The sequence below is a fragment of the Girardinichthys multiradiatus genome, chromosome 5, assembly GCF_021462225.1.
Source record: "Girardinichthys multiradiatus isolate DD_20200921_A chromosome 5, DD_fGirMul_XY1, whole genome shotgun sequence".
Classification (NCBI taxonomy): domain Eukaryota; kingdom Metazoa; phylum Chordata; class Actinopteri; order Cyprinodontiformes; family Goodeidae; genus Girardinichthys; species Girardinichthys multiradiatus.
Genome location: NC_061798.1, coordinates 35,278,327 through 35,296,584, shown reverse-complemented (window position 1 = coordinate 35,296,584; position 18,258 = coordinate 35,278,327). Strand labels below are relative to the sequence as shown.

The window sequence follows — 18,258 nt, the reverse complement described above, 5'->3', positions numbered from 1 at the left end:
TAATTGCCACCCACATTTCAAACAAACATCTAAAATAATATCTCACTGTTAGACTAGAGGTGATGACTGTGTTAAATCCTGGATGCATTTAATTTTGTTTTACCATGTGACATGTAACAGAAAGCATAAATTATAGAGATATAAAAGCAAAACAAAGCATTTCTATGAATTTTTTAAAATCTTGAATTATTTATGAGAAAAATGTAATATGTGGTACAAACACGGTGGAGATTATCACTCTGAGAAGGAATTTTAATTTTATGAGTTTGAGTTATGATTTATAACCTGCCAACAAGTTCAGATTGATATGACATATTTTCATTAATAGTGGAGGCAGATTTATTATAGGACACACCACAGATAGATATGTGAGTTTTAACTCAGTTTGGTAATCCGTCTTGGTGTTTGATGCCATATTAAACACTTTTGTGTACTTTGTCATTTAGATACAACAAAATAACATTGTATGTCTGTGTTTGATGCGAATATATATATATGTATAGATATATCTGTACATAGATATATAGATATATCTATGTCTATCCCAATCTTTGCTTTGTCATTTTGCTTAGTCATGGTTAAGTAGATTTTTTTGGGTGTATTTTAAAAGGGTTGCTCTATCATTTTTGGGAACTTATCCATGCCTAACCAGGGCTGAAAGTAGTTATAAATTCTTGCTTGTACTTAGGGGCGGAGCTAGAGTGGGGGCTGGGGAGGCACTGGGGGCATATATGTAATATGTAACGTGTGTGTGTGTGTTAATTGATACTCTCACCTGTGGCCCCCTCAAGATCTGCAAAGTCCAAACTCAAACTAATTAAAATGTATCAATATTTTACTTTACTGTAGGCTGTCTGTATACGGCAGAAATTAGAATCTCTTGACAATGTAGAATATATATATATTTAAATTGTTAAAGAACTGCCATGTATGAAACAATGATAAACCATTTTCTGATGCATAACATTTCATCTTCAGTTTTTGTCTATTTTTTTGAACAAATAAGTTATTGTTTTCTGCATTGTGTTCAAGTTTTGATTTCATTTAAATAAAAAATGTGATAGTTCGGTTGTTTTTGCAGTTTTTATTTGAAAGTCTGTAGATGGTAAGTGATTTATTGTTCATCCTGTCCTAATGCAATCGGTGGTTTTTTGTCTGTGCACCACCTGTGTAAAATCTCCCAGTCCATTAAATCGAATGCGCCGATCTCCTTGGCAACCGCTCTGTGTTGGAGGTAAGCGCGCATGCGCTCTCGTGTAGTGTATGTGAAATCTCTGGTCATAAGCGGTGTTTTTGAGCTGTACTGTGTTGTTGTAATTCAGCAAAATAACATGAAACACAACTAGTTACTCTCCCTGTGCTTTTAACTAGGGTATTTAGCAGCGAGCAGACAGACATTAAACTTAGCGGTGCTCGTTTTAAAGGCTGGCCGTTCACAACAGCCACGAACTCCGAGGGAAGAGAAGCAAAGAGCGTTGACGCTCCAGCATAGCAGAACAGTTCAGAAACTATTTGGAATGAGGGGAAAATAACTATATTTATAAACAGATTAAGTCGTGTTATAGAATGCCTATTGGTAGCGAATCTGATCTTCTTTGTGTGCTTTGTGTGAATTTTTGCAGCTGTAACCGGTTCTGGATGACGGCTTCATAGCAGACAGCCAATCTTCCCTCTTCCCGGTACTGCGTACCGGTGCAGAATCTTTTGGTGGTACCAGCTCACTTTCACCCCTGTGCCTAACCCCCACAAATATTCAGAGAGATTTCTTCTACCAACTCAACCACATGCTTTTCAAAGCCATTAACAAACCTCTGGTGTAATTATGGCTGTATAGCTAAGGGGGGTCCTGATATGACACCTTTTATACCCACCCTTCGAAGCTGATATGATTTTAGAAAGCTTTAACATATGCGGTCGCACAGGGTCATAGGGTGAAAGGAAGTGGGAACAGACAGCACATGCGCTATAGCCGACATAAAAACCAGATGGAGGGAGCCCAGATGACAATCAAAGGGCCGATGCACTCATAAAAAATGATTTCAGCGTAGCGGTGACAACTGCGCTGGCGAGAACCCTGCTACCACCACCATGCTTGACAAGTGGCACAGTATTCTTATCTCACAGAAGTGGCCGGAAAAGCCTCAATTAACTCACTCCTAGATCTTTACTAAATTCCTTGGACTTTCCCAGCATTTGTTGTATTGTTTAGTCTAATGAGTGCTTTCAAATGAACTTAATCATGATTACAAACTAAATGTGATTAGGCATGAGTCTTGTCAATTTAAACAATATTCTGGAACCTTTAGCATCATTATTTAGAAACTTTAGGTAAATGTATTTATATATTTGAGCCTGTATGTAAATTATTGACCTTCCGTGGAGGAGGGATCCACAATTCATTTAAATTTACAAACCCAACTCTTGCCTTTAAAAATTATGTAGTTTGTTTAATTATCCCAACCTGGAAAAATAATGGTTTAAATTAATCGATTAAAAGCTTAGAATTGTTTGATATACATATCCATGATGAGAAGATTGAAACTTATGAACTTCTACAGACAAATGTTGGTATTTCTGGATAAAATGAAATAAAGTGTGACTTGAACTGAAACCAACCAAGGTCAATACATCACATCATATGAAGTAATTGAAATTACTAAAAGAGTTTGCTTGTGGAGACTGGAAATAAAGACTATTGAAAACCATAGATTGTAATGCTTTTATTTCATGAGGTGAGCACTGGCCTTGAAGATATTAAGTTGGCAAAGAAAAATGTTTTCTTTCAACAAGGTTTCTAAGCAGAACTAATACTAAATTAGACACATCTGCTCTCCTAGAAAAATAGTTTTTATTATTTCCTATTTTTATTATACCCAGTCAGCCCTCCTCTTCCTGTCTGGGTTGGTGTAAGGCAGTCTTTCAAAGCCATTAACAGACACCGTCCTCCACATTAACTCAGCTGCTTACAATGGCTGCACGCTATGGTGTACTCAGTGACCTGGCACTTAGACATACAGAACGGTACTGTGTTTTCTGACAGTGTGTAGGCACAAGAATGTGAGGGGCCAGATGCGCGTTCAGTGAAATCATGTTAGGCAACTGTGTGACCGTCTGTGTGTGTTGGGGAAAATGTTGGTTAGAAAAACAATATTAAAGACAAATTCCTGTCAGGCTTTTAGGGTTCATCGCAGCACCAAAACTGCTTAATTAGGAGTCTGCAGTGAACTGCTACCAGCCTTTGACGGTGGTTAATGTGCTGTTTTGTTTTTGTTACAGCTCAGTGCATGCTATCCTCCTACATTGCCTAACGCATTGTGTTGCGATTCAGGGTTCACCTTTTATTTATCTAATAGATCATTCTCTGTTAAAAAGTAAAATTGTCTTCCTCGTCATCCCCTGTTGCCTTCAGAGTTCGTTAAGGTTCTATATTGGGGTCAGTTTTATTCACAATGTAAATGATTCTGTTCTGTAAAAACATCATTTCATTTCCCTGGTATGCCGATGATGCACAGATATACAGGTCCTTCTCAAAATATTAGCATATTGTGATAAAGTTCATTATTTTCCATAATGTCATGATGAAAATTTAACATTCATATATTTTAGATTCATTGCACACTAACTGAAATATTTCAGGTCTTTTATTGTCTTAATACGGATGATTTTGGCATACAGCTCATGAAAACCCAAAATTCCTATCTCACACAATTAGCATATCATTAAAAGGGTCTCTAAATGAGCTATGAACCTAATCATCTGAATCAACGAGTTAACTCTAAACACCAGCAAAAGATTCCTGAGACCTTTAAAACTCCCAGCCTGGTTCATCACTCAAAACCCGAGTCATGGGTAAGACTGCCGACCTGACTGCTGTCCAGAAGGCCACTATTGACACCCTCAAGCAAGAGGGTAAGACAGAAAGAAATTTCTGAACGAATAGGCTGTTCCCAGAGTGCTGTATCAAGGCACCTCAGTGGGAAGTCTGTGGGAAGGAAAAAGTGTGGCAGAAAACGCCGCACAACGAGAAGAGGTGACTGGACCCTGAGGAAGATTGTGGAGAAGGGCCGATTCCAGACCTTGGGGGACCTGCGGAAGCAGTGGACTGAGTCTGGAGTAGAAACATCCAGAGCCACCGTGCACAGGCGTGTGCAGGAAATGGGCTACAGGTGCCGCATTCCCCAGGTCAAGCCACTTTTGAACCAGAAACAGCGGCAGAAGCGCCTGACCTGGGCTACAGAGAAGCAGCAATGGACTGTTGCTCAGTGGTCCAAAGTACTTTTTTCGGATGAAAGCAAATTCTGCATGTCATTCGGAAATCAAGGTGCCAGAGTCTGTAGGAAGACTGGGGAGAAGGAAATGCCAAAATGCCAGAAGTCCAGTGTCAAGTACCCACAGTCAGTGATGGTCTGGGGTGTCGTGTCAGCTGCTGGTGTTGGTCCACTGTGTTTTATCAAGGGCAGGGTCAATGCAGCTAGCTATCAGGAGATTTTGGAGCACTTCATGCTTCCATCTGCTGAAAAGCTTTATGGAGATGAAGATTTCATTTTTCAGCACGACCTGGCACTGGCTCACAGTGCCAAAACCACTGGTAAATGGTTTACTGACCATGGTATCACTGTGCTCAATTGGCCTGCCAACTCTCCTGACCTGAACCCCATAGAGAATCTGTGGGATATTGTGAAGAGAACGTTGAGAGACTCAAGACCCAACACTCTGGATGAGCTAAAGGCCGCTATCGAAGCATCCTGGGCCTCCATAAGACCTCAGCAGTGCCACAGGTTGATTGCCTCCATGCCACGCCGCATTGAAGCAGTCATTTCTGCAAAAGGATTCTCGACCAAGTATTGAGTGCATAACTGTACATGATTATTTGAAGGTTGACGTTTTTTGTATTAAAAACACTTTTCTTTTATTGGTCGGATGAAATATGCTAATTTTGTGAGATAGGAATTTTGGGTTTTCACGAGCTGTATGCCAAAATCATCCGTATTAAGATAATAAAAGACCTGAAATATTTCAGTTAGTGTGCAATGATTCTAAAATATATGAATGTTAAATTTTCATCATGACATTATGGAAAATAATGAACTTTATCACAATATGCTAATATTTTGAGAAGGACCTGTATATGCAGATGAATTCTGGTGATCTATTTTCTGATAAGTCAATCATAAATATTATTAAGGAGGTGAAATGCTGAATGACAAGTTACCGTTTTCATTTAAAGGACAGCATGTCTGAAAAGGTTAATTTCCATCTACTAAACACCCTGCATACCATTTGGAGCCGTTATCATTTGATCATAATGCCCACTTTATTATCATCAATTATAATTTGAAAAGCTGATAATGCAGAGCTTTTTCTCACAGTTTACAAACATTTCTAAGCTCAAATCCATCCCATCTATTAATCACATGAAGATAGTTATCACAGCATTTGATCACCTTCAGATTTGATTGTTGTATCTGTCTTGCATTTTGCATCAGCCGGTCTCTTTGGTTAGCTCCACGGGTGGTCCAGAGTTCTACTATCACAGTCTTACCTGGTACCAGAAAAGGGGGCAGTGTCATTCCTTTCTTGCCGTCACTTCTCTAGTATCTTTATAACATCATTCTGTTTGTTTCTAAAGTATTCTTTAGATAGAAGTATACCATGGACCAGAATACCTATCTGGATTGTCTTTATTCTAATTCTAGATGTCTTTGATGTTCATTGTTTTAGATTGGCCAATAAGGGAGATTGTACCTTTGCTGTAGTTACCCTAAAACTATGAGCCTTCTACTGTTTTTAATTAATTTAATTATTATGTAATTTATTATTTTTACTTGCTTTTTTAAACTGTATGTATTTAAAGTAGAGCTGGGACATTACCATGTTAGTTTCAAATAAATATTAACAAAAAAAAAATACTATTTATTCTTGGGTTTCTGTGTAAGGTTTGCTCATGTCATGTCAGTAAATAGAGCAGCAAACATGCAGGCAAGAATGGCCATTTAAAAATACGTAAAGGGACATAGTTCTGGCAGGTTTTTTTTAAGTCTCTTATTGTATTATTCATGTTTTTTGGTATGTCTCAATGTGTCACTCACTGATAAAACATGGGATTTTAACCATGTCACCATTTTGGCTATTTTTTGTAGTGTCTTTTCCCTATGTCTATGTATTTATTTTGCTCTGAATATTTTCTTATTTCTCTATGTTTTGTCCTCTTTCTTGCCCTGCAGTTTGCTGTTTTGTGGTCCACAAGAGGTGCCATGAATTTGTCACGTTCTCCTGCCCAGGGGCAGATAAGGGACCCGACACAGACGTAAGTACCAGAGTACCAGCTGTTCCTTCCCATTTGTTTGCTGTTGTTCTTGTCATTAGACGTCAGCACATACAACGTGGCACCAAGATGCTTTTTTTTATGTTGCTCTCTACCAGCCACTATCATCCTCGTGTAAAAAAAGGAACAGTCTGTTGAGGGGTGAAGGAAAACTGAATCTTACTTAACTGACCGGCATCATTTTCTAAGCAATTAGAGCTGCAAAGTGTTGGAGCAAAGTTTAGATGGTTTGTTATAAACAAACTGAGCCCATTTGAGAATTGTTTTAATCACAAGCAAATCTGGGAAATGGAAATTTAAGTAGTTTGTCATTTACATTGTTAATGTCTGCTCATTGTGTTTGCTTTGGGCAATCCCAGGGGAGAAACCTTTTCTGTGTTCGTGCTTTTGCAAAGAAAGCCATTCAAGGGTAAAATTAAAAAGAGTCACGATGCAATCACAAGAGCTGCAGGTGGTTAATTAGGTTCATTCAGTGTCAGTGTTTCTATTCAGTCACTTAGGCATCACCAATAAATGAGCAGGATTAAAATATCTCAATGAACCACTAAAAGCCAAACCGGTTGGACTCATAAATTGGTCTATACATTTTTTTTTTCTCTTGACTTTTAGGGCTGCCGTAGTCCAGAGGTATGCACATTGCAAACTAGTTCTTCCTATATCATTTAATAATGTACAATTGAATGGGAATTTCAAACTAACACAATTTACATATTTATTGGTTTTGAGTTTGACATTCGTACCCCAGACACAACATCCCAATGCTGAAACATAGTTGTGGCAGCATCAAGTAATGGTGAAAACTTCTCTTCAGCAAAAACAGGGAAGTTGGTGGGAGTTGATGGAAGGATGAAAAGACCCAAATACAGGGCACTCCTATAAGAAAGCCTGTTTGAGCTCCATCCATCCAGTCTGACTGAGCTTGAGATGTTTTGCACAGTAGATGGGCAAGAACTTCCATGATACTGTAGATTTGTAAAGTTTATAGAGACATATTCCAAAAGACTTGCAGCTGGAATTGCAGTGAAGGTGACTGCAAATTAATGACTTGTAAAAAATGTTGGAAACCATATATCCGTTTTTTTTCACTGCACAACCATTAACTACTTTTAGTTGATTTATCAAATAAAATTGCAAAAAAAAAAAATATCCTGAAATTCATTTTTGTAATGTCATTAATTATGAAAAGGATCAAGGAGCATAAATATCTTGGCAAGTCACTGTATGATTAGTTCAAAGTAATGTTTCTACACCCATGTAATTAATACGACTACCAAAATAATTTAATATGCTTAATAAACTCTTATCCTACACACTTGTAAAAAGCTTTCCTTTCATTTTATTCTTGGTTCACTAGCAACTATTTGGTATCAGTCTTTGCTTGTCAGCTCTGAAAGTTTGAAGCTCCATTTACATACCTGGCCGCTTGCTGGGCACTCAAATCCTGGCCTCTGTAACTGGAGATATGTCAACCCAGACTCTCTAAATAGAGCACTCCACAGATTGCATGGAATCTCCAGAAGCATAAGATGGTCTGAGCAAGGTGCCTTATTGATGAATAATAATCAAGAAATACTGAGCTTAAAAATCTATATATTTTATCTTGAAATGTAACACATGAGTTACATATTTAATACAGAGAACAAGTTTCATTGCTTTTAGAGGGTTGGATAACAGTAGGTGTGCAATGAAATGAGGACCTCAGACAGCTGGTTGCAAACTTTGGTCCTACACTGTCAAAACAACGGAATGAAGGAGTGGGACATTCACAACTGAGGACATAGTTTAACATTTTGAATCAGGTGTGCTTGAGCTGGGAGATATCTATAAGTTGAAGAGTAGAAAACATAGACCTTGGTTTCATATTCGTTAATGAAGCACAAGCATGGGTAAACAAACCATCAAAGACATGCCAGCATGGTGGAAAGGTGGTTAGTTAAAACCTAAATCTGCCTTATCTATAATGTTGTTGTATTTGTTTTTTTTCTCTTAACGTTTTCTATCCGGCAGAGTAGCAGTCTGTTTTTGTCTGAGTGCCAAGAAGAAGCCAAACAGATTTACTTTCACAAGTGGAACATTATGGCTAATGCTATAATGCTCTACTTGATATACAGGGGTCGGACAATGAAACTGAAACACCTGTCATTTTAGTGTGGAAGGTTTCATGGCTAAATTGGACCAGCCTGGTAGCCAGTCTTCATTGATTGCACATTGCACCAGTAAGAGCAGAGTGTGAAGGTTCAATTAGCAGGGTAAGAGCACAGTTTTGCTCAAAATATTGAAATGCACACAACATTATGGGTGACATACCAGAGTTCAAAGAGGACAAATTGTTGGTGCACGTCTTGCTGGTGCATCTGTGACCAAGACAGCAAGTCTTTGTGATGTATCAAGAGCCACGGTATCCAGGGTAATGTCAGCATACCACCAAGAAGGACGAACCACATCCAACAGGATTAACTGTGGACGCAAGAGGAAGCTGTCTAAAACCAGGTGTTTCAGTTTCATTGTCCAACCCCTGTATATATATATATATATATATATATATATATATATATATATATATATAAACTTTATTAGAAATTGCTTTGGGATCATTTCAATTGCAATGCACACAGAGGCGGAAACTAAAAGGGAAAGAAATGAAGCGAGAGAGAGAGAGAGGTGGGACAAAAAGGAAAAGGAGAGAAGACATCGATTGACTATTTGATAATTTAGGAAGTGTTACATTATCCAGAAATTGATCAATGTCTTTATCTGATGGGTCTATCTGTGGTGAGTATTAAGCTTTGTAAAAATCTCTGAAAGTGCTTTTTATTCTTTCAGGATCATAAACTGTATTCCCTGTTGAGCATTTAATAGCCAAAAAAAAAATGTTGTATTAGCAAACAAATCTGTTTTCCATATAAAATAATGAATAATGACCTAGAACATATGGCAGATTTATGTTTGTTTTGCTTTATTAAATTATTTATTAAACAATTTTTTATTAGGTAAATTGTTTGAGAGCAGGTTATAATTTTCAAGCATGATCCAGCCAAAAGGCCCCTTTGAAAAAAATTGCATAAATGCGTAAATACATATATACATTAAAACAACTGGAACAAGCATGCAATCATGAGAACAGAACAGAACAGCAGAAGTCATATTAATGTCCCAGAAAACAGGACATCGTGGATTACCAATGAAAATATTGTAGACTTTCACAAAACTTCAGTTACATATATTTTATAGATAGTCGGGGCTGTTCATAAATTAACACTGCCGATTTTGGAAAAAAGACATTTCTGAAATTGTGCTTTTTTCCTCATAATATATAAAGTGTACTTAGCCTTAAGGTAGCATATTTTATTAATGTGTGACATTATGCTACTGTAATAAAAGATAGATTTATTTTCAGACATTATATTTTGTCTGATTTGAAAAAAAAAATAGGAAGACTTCATACAAAGCAGTAACTTGTGGGCACTAAAGCCCGTTTCTAGAAATCTGTGTACTTTAAAAGTAATCCCCTTTCATTACTAATATTTTGATTGTTGTTTTTTTAGCATTATTGTGCAGTTGCAGCTGTGCTGCTGCTGCCTTTAGCAGCCACACATAAATGGCTTAATGCAGTGCAGAAAACAATAACTCCTTTGGCCAGATAATATCCTCTGGATCTGCTTTATCTTGGCTATGTGCATTTTATGACTGATCTGTTTTATGGCTTCCTCTACTGTATGGAACAAAGTGTAGAATGGTCGCAGGTTTCTTCAGCACAGCTAACTTCAAACTTGATGGGGCTGGAAAATCAAAAATGCGCTTTTTCCCAAAGCCACAGCTGCTGGGACAACAGATGTCCTGTCTTTAAACAGATTAACTTAATTCAGCAGTTTAGTTGGGTTCAAACTGAGTGTCTGTTGATGTACAGATTCACTGAATGAAACACTACAATACCACTTGTACTATTACATATGCCTAGAGGTTAGTGGGTAGTAGTAGCAGCCTTGCTGGTTGAAGATTATAACACTTAGTTTAGCTAAATATTTTATTTGACTGCTAGGTATAGTAATTGCCTACAGCTGAAATAAGTTCAGTGCTTTACGGAAGTGTATCATCAATAATGCAAGAGCTCTTGGTTTCACCGCAGGGGCTCGGCAGATGAACCTGAGAGGTATGATGTGCCTGGGTTTGTGTGGGTGTGTGGCTATTGCATCATTGATGTCCACTTAACCAGTACAGCACATTTGACCCAAGGCAATATGCTAGTCTGTTTGAACTGATTTCCTCTCTCCTTACACGCACACAAACACACACACACACACACACACACACACACACACACACACACACACACACACACACACACACACACACACATCCGTGTTTTACTATCCTTATGAGGACTTTTCGGTTACTTCCATTGACTTCCATTCATTTCCCTTGATTTTTAGTGCCTAACCCTAACCAGTTAATACCTAACCCTAACAATAACTCAATTCATACCCTAGTCCTAAACCTAACCCCTGTCCCAAGAACGGAATTTGAAAAAGTGAGGACCAGGAAAATGTCCTCACTTTGTCAAAATCAGAATCAGAATCAGCTTTATTGCCAAGTTCGTACATACAAACAAGGAATTTGACTCCGGTACACTTTGCTCTTTTGTTCTGTTTTTGCATTACAGAATATACAAATTTACAATTTACAATGTACAATATACACATATATAATAAAAAGGTGCATTTGCAACATCTGTATGCTGTTGTTCTGTGCTCTATTGAATGTTCATCAGAGAAACAGCCTGGGGGAAGAAACTGTCTTTGTGGCAGCTGGTTTTAGTAAACAGTGCTCTGTAGCGGCGGCCTGAAGGTAAAACTCTAAACAGTTTATGTGCAGGATGTGTGGGGTCTGTAGAGATTTTGGCAGCTCTTTTCTTGACCCTAGACCTGTATAAGTCCTGGATGGAGGGAAGGTCAGCTCTGATTATTCTCTCTGCAGTCCTGATTATTCGTTGCAGTCTGGACCTGTCCTGTTTTGTGGATGAGCCAAACCACACTGAGATGGATGAAGACAGGACAGATTGAATGATGGCAGTGTAGAAGATCACCAGCAGCTCCTGTGGAAGGTTGAACTTCTTGAGTTGCCTCAGGAAGTACAGTCTCTGCTGGGCCTTCTTTCGAACAGTGTCTATGTGTGAAGACCATCTCAGGTCCTCAGAGATGGTGGTTCCTAAGAACCTGAAGTGGTCCACGGCCGATACAGTGTTGTTGAGGATGGTGAGGGGGGTGTATGGGGGTGGTGTTCTCCGAAAGTCCACCACCATTTCCACAGTCTTGAGTGGGTTCAGTTCAAGGTAGTTCTGACCGCACCAGTGTACCAGCCGATCCACCTGCTGTCTGTATGCAGACTCATCACCGTCCTGGATCAGTCCAATGACAGTTGTGTCGTCTGCAAACTTAAGGAGTTTCACGGACGAGTCCGATGAGGTGCAGTCATTTGTGTACAGAGAGAAGAGGAGTGGGGATAGAACACACCCTGGGGGGCACCAGTACGTATTGATCTGGATCGGGAGAAGATGCTCCCCAGTCTCACCTGCTGCTGGTGGTCTGTCAGGAAGCTGTTGATCCACTGACAGGTGGAGGCTGGGGCGTTGAGCTGTGTGAGCTTCTGGTGGAGGATGTCTGGTATGATAGTGTTGAAGGCCGAGCTGAAGTCTACAAACAGGATCCTGGCGTACGTCCCTGGACGGTCGAGGTGTTGCAGGATGAAGTGTAGACCTAAGTTAACAGCATCATCTGCCGACCTGTTTGCTCGGTAAGCAAATTGCAGGGGGTCCAGCAGGGGGCCTGTGATGTCTTTCAGGTGCTTCAACACCAGCCGGTCAAAGGATTTCATGACCACAGACGTCAGGGCTACAGGCCTGTAGTCATTTAATCCTAGGATGGTGGGTTTCTTGGGAACCGGGATGATGGTGGATTGTTTGAGGCAGGAGGGGACGTCACATTTCTCCAGTGACTTGTTGAAGATCCTTGTGAAAATTGGAGCAAGGTGATGTGCGCAGGCTTTCAGACATGATGGGGAGACGTTATCAGGTCCTCCAGCTTTCTTTGTTTTCATGCGCTGAAAGAGCCTGTTTACCTCTTCCTCGGAGATGTCCTCACTTTGTGATAAAAATACAAAAAATGGTTCTCACTCAGCAACAAGTACAAGAACACACACACACACACTCACACACACATACACAGGCGTGTACACACACGTACGCTCTAACAATCCCCTCTTAGCCTCTTGGGCGTGTTCAGTGCACACATAGGGTTGACAGAGTAATACAGTTAAGAGGCAGCACATTTCCTTGAAAAAGCATAGAGCTGACCTGAAGGTGACACACCATCCAGCAAACCAATAACAAACACTCAGAACATGTACACCGAAGAGTCTGAACACCTGCAGTTTTTCCTGTTTGCCAAAATTTATTCTAGTTACATATTCACTATTATATGGTATTGTATTTTATTGTATTATTTGTGTAACTCAAAAGTTGGTTCATTCCATTATACTCTAACCCCTTAGCTTTTAATTCAAGAAGCTGATATGTAATCAATAAACAGATGGAACATCAATACAACCATTTATGCAATGTTAACCTAGCCATCAGCCGACTTTGCCATTAACGGCTAATTTTTCATGCTTGCTCAGAAAGACTGACCTTGAAACCAAAGATAAAACACATGAATACACAGAATTACAGAAAACACTGTTTGTGTGACAGTATTAGAATAATGTAAGAGAAACAGATCTACTTTCACTGCTTTTAGGCTTGTTGTGGATTATTACTTTTTTGAACTGCATCAGCCCTTCATTCTCTATCAACTATATATCATAAAAAGGAAAACTACAAACAAGCAAAATGTACAAGTGGGGAAGCAAAGTAGAGGGAAGAATGTGCCACTAATTATTTTTATAACACCTTTCAATTGTGAAAACCAACACTGAATTCTCTGAATTGAAGGTTTGACAACCACATCAGTTAGTTTGAATTTATTTAACAAACAAATAGCACTTGGACTAAAGTTTTTTTTTTTAAGTTAAAGCTGTAGTTGTGGAATAAAACATTATCCAAGCACTGTTATGATGAAGATGACTCAGTCAGGTTTATCAAAGTAAACTTGTACAAGAGAGCACAGTTTCCACCAGAGTAAGTGTTGCTCCATTGCTCTTTTAGGGATTGCTCTAAATTATACAATTGCTACATGTATCTTATAGCACAGCACAGGAGGGGTGTGAAAGATATTTACAGATGAACTGTGAAACTAACTTTTCAGTAAGTGATGGTGAGAACTTGCTTTTGTTTATCTATCCTGATTTGCAGTTGTAGAGCTCATTCTAAGAGGCAGACAACCTTCAAAAGCAGAGCAGAGTCTCACCGAGTGTCTCATAAGCATAATAGAATAAAGACAGAACATAACCATAAGTTAACAGCAATAGGACTATGGAAAGCTAATGATGAGAATTTAGCAAGAAAGTAATTTTTATATCACTCTATAAATAAGTTGTGGTGATTGGGTTATCTCGCTGACTTTCTCATTTGCTCTTGCAGTCATTTCCCCTGTAGCATTTAAATACGGAAAAGTTTAATTGGTTGTGCTTACAAGCATGTATGGAAAACTGTCAATTACTTAAGAATAATCTGTAAACAGTTACTGCGTGCATGAACTGTGACCCCAGTTCAGATTTAACTATCAGTAATGATTAAGCTGCAGTATGAGCATTAAATTATGACTTTCCTAAGATAAAATTCTATGTTGGAACATTTGTGAAATCTTTTACATGTTAAATGAGCTGTCAGATTATTCCAACACTTTTAACAGAACTATAAAGTTATTGTAAAAGTTGTCTCATCATTGATAAACCTGAATTTTTTGGTGAAGTCCAAGAATGAAGACTTTGATCAATCACTAACTGCAAGAATTATTTAAGGAAAAACAAAGTAATTTGTAAATACATTTGAATGAGTGTGAGATTCAAATCATTTTGGGAGCTGACTTGGAAAGACCTAAATATAATGGACGGTCATTTAGTAGTAATATCCCTAAATGACAGGTTTACAAAGATGCACTGAAATGGTTAATGTGAGAGCACTCATGTTTGCAATTGGAAATCATTTTTACCCCACGACAAAGTGAAGCAATGCTTAAACTTTTGACTGACAACAAAACTGCAAGAAGCTGTATTCTGGTTTCAAAGTTTGGGACACACACAGTCTCATTACAAGGATTCTGCTTGAGAATTGAAAACAAGATTAAACTGGAGTGGTGCTAAATTGCATCATCATTGCCACAGGCATCTTGGATTGTCACAGGCAATGGATCCTTTCATCTTTACGTTTAGTCAATTTACCTTCCAGCTCTTTTAGACAGGCCTGCTCTGTTCTTCAATCTGCCTTTTTATCTTTAAGTCAACATTAGTGCTAAGACTGAAGATTGTGGTTTCACCAAACATTACAAAATTGAAGTTTGAACTACAATGTATTGTTTAAGTTTTATTAGAGTATATTTAAATTATATTTAAATGGACTGAGATTTGAGTCTTTTCTTTAAAGTTCTTCAATTTGACTTTTGTTGGGAATTCTCTATTTTACTTTATTGAATGATTTAGTTAACAACAAACGCAATATCAAGCCGGTCATGTCCAAATTCTAATGAATCCAAATTCCGTTTAAATGAACCCAATTCATTCCTGCACAATCCAGTCTCAAAATCAGACTCTGTTCCTGAATCCAAACTTTAAAGTAAAACACTATATTTCAGTTGATCAATTAATGCCAACTGGTAAAAAGTTATCTTTCAGGGGAGGCTGGTCATTTGCATTTATCCTTTTACTTTGCAGCAGTCCTTCATCCTGAGCTAGTATGTGGTGATAGTAGAGAGGAACCAAATCTGTTTAACTGAAATAAACCTCCAGTACAACCAGGCTCAGTATAAGTGTGTGTCTGCTGTGGCCAACAGGGATTGAAAGGACAGATTGTAGAAAAGAAATTTTAAGAATTCTAAGAAATTAAGAGAATACACAAAATTAATGGCTTAAAATATACCAATTGTTTGGAAGAGGAAAGACACAGCTAAGCACTGAAGCAATGAGGCAGAAGTACACTCTATAGTAAAGAAAAACAAAAATAATATGCAAAATTAAAGGCAGGAATAATTCAGGTAATAACTTTATTCAGGAAAGAGACACAGGTAAACACAGAAGCACTGAGCCACAAGTACTTGAAATTAGCAAGAAAAACAAGTAGTATACAGATGTAATAGCTTATTTCAAAGACAGCATCCAGGAAAGAGATGTAGCTAACCCCAAGGTAATTGAGATTTTGATAGGAATAAAAAAACAAAGCAAATGGCAGCAATAGCTCAGTTAATGTCATGGGAAGATTCACAGCTAAACAGCAGTGCTTGGGCCAGGAGGCAAAGGAGTAGCAGGGGATAGCTGTTTCATAAACTCTGGTAGGGAAAAAGAAACTGGTAAAGACACAATCTCTGAGCAAGGTGTACTTTCTATGATCGTGAAACACAATAACAACACAAACTTATTAACAGCAATAGCTCCATCCCCAAAAGATACACAGATGAACTTAGAAGCACTGATCCAGGAGCGCTTTCTGTGTAAAGGAAAATCAAAGAACACACAGAGATATAGCAGCAATAGCTTGTTTAAAAACTGTCTAAGCAAGTGAGGCTGCTAAACACCCAATGTGAGGAGAACATTCTTAGGCAAAGAAAAACAAAGTGGATTCAAAGTTGATGGTAGTAATACCACTATGAATGATTCAATCTACAAAAGAGAAGTAGCCAAACACAGAAGAGCTGGGCAATAAGCATGTTCTACAGGCTTGAAATACAAAGAGTACACAAAGTTAATGATAGTCAGTGGCTCCATCAACAAAAGAGATTTAGGTAAGGACAGAAGCACTGAGCCAGGGATACTTTCTGAACGAATAACTAAGACCACAGTGTTTCATTTCTATGGGAAAGAAAAAGGAAAGTAAAACAGGACAATTGGAAGGATAATTGCAAATAACGCATACATGGAGACTACCAGGAAAGTCAATGTTGTGTCAAACACCTTGTACGGATGTTTCAAATTTATCAGTCATCTAACCATTTCTTTTTCTATATCTGATTGAACCTACCCAGGTTTTCAGGGGGTTGTATGCCATGATTAAATAATACCTCAGGGAATAACACTGCTCAGGGTGTTACAGTACCATGTTCTGTTGGGAAATCCTGCATTCTCGCATTCAGTTTCACACTGAAGCGGTCCTCCTAGTAAAACTCCCTCGCTAAAAGAAGAGCTTAGAAATGGCTCGCAGAACACAGCATAGTGTCCAACGTGTTCACCCACCTCCCAGATATCCCCAGAGAGTAATCAAATATGATCTGATGGTATTGTTGTGAGGCAAGTTCCATCCACAGACACTACCACAGTGCACCGTCCCCTAAGGTCCTGGTCCTGCTGGTAAGGTCCTGGTACTGACACTTCTGCATATCCCCACCTGTTCTTGATCCATACCTGGACTGGGTAGAGCTGCTTTGACAGTAAAACTGGGACCTACTCAATATTAGGCAGGTTGCTATAATGTTGATGTAACATAGAAGCTCAAGTGAGCCTCCTACTCCATACAGAATTAGATGCCAGTAACACATGCTTTTAGCACACCTCCTTATGCAAGCCTTGGCACCAGTGCTGCTTCCAAGGAAACACTGTTTCAAAGAAACTCGATCCTGCATTTTGATGTGGATGGCACTTTAAATATATCCTGTGTGAGTGGTGGCATATCCATCAGAGCCCTGCCAGGTTTTACTGTTTTAGTAAAATGAGATTATTGTATATTCAACATGCATTTGATATAAATGCAACCATAAAAATACACAGTGATACATGCCAGATAGGACAAAGTCATTTGCCAGGGATTGGAGATGGTGCATGTAAAGGATCTACTCATTTCATAGAAAGTGAGTGCCTGCGGTATGCTCTGCTTATGTAGTGTACAGTGCCTTGCGAATGTATTTGGCCCCCTTGAACTTTTCAACCTCTTGCCACATTTCAGGCTTCAAACATAAAGATATAAAATTAAGTTTTTTTGTGAAGAATCAACAAGTGGGACACAATTGTGAAGTGGAATGAAATTTATTGGATGTGTCAAACATTTTTAACAAATAAAAAACTGAAAAGTGGGGCGTGCAATATTATTCGGCCCCTTTACTTTCAGTGAAGCAAACTCACTCCAGAAGTTCAGTGAGGATCTCTGAATGATCCAATGTTGTCCCAAATGACTGATGATGATAAATAGAATCCACTTGTGTGTAATCAAGTTTCCGTATAAATCCATCTGCTCTGTGATAGTCTAAGGGTTCTGTTCAAAGCACAGAGAGCATCATGAAGACCAAGGAACACACCAGGCAGGTCCGAGATACTGTTGTGGAGTAAAACCGGATTTGGATACAAAAAGATTTCCCAAGCTTTAAACATCCTATGGAACACTGTGCACGCAATCATATTGAAATGGAAGGAGTATCAGACCACTGCAAATCTACCAAGACCCGGCCGTCCATCTAAACTTTCATCTCGAACAAGGAGAAAACTGATCAGAGATGCAGCCAAGAGGCCCATAATCACTCTGGATGAACTGCAGAGATCTACAGCTGAGGTGGGAGAGTCTGTCCATAGGACAACAATCAGTCGTACACTGCACAAATCTGGCCTTTATGGAAGAGTGGCAAGACGAAAGCCATTTCTCAAAGATATCCATAAAAAGTCTAGTTTAAAGTTTGCCACAAGCCACCTGGGAGACACACCAAACATGTGGATGAAGGTGCTCTGGTCAGATGAAACCAAAATCAAACTGTTTGGCCACAATGCAAAACAATATGTTTGGCGTAAAAGCAACACAGCTCATCATC

General features: G+C 38.7%; 1 protein-coding gene across 3 annotated transcripts in view; it reads left to right on the top strand.

Annotated features, from left to right (window-relative positions):
* LOC124867838 (protein kinase C alpha type) overlaps positions 1-18,258 on the top strand; it is a 196,970-nt gene that overhangs the window by 59,954 nt on the left and 118,758 nt on the right. For all 3 annotated transcript variants that reach the window (XM_047364478.1, XM_047364480.1, XM_047364479.1), the window contains exon 3: positions 6,225-6,307. In XM_047364478.1, the coding sequence (XP_047220434.1) occupies positions 6,225-6,307 (83 nt within the window). The remainder of the gene's footprint in view (positions 1-6,224; positions 6,308-18,258) is intronic.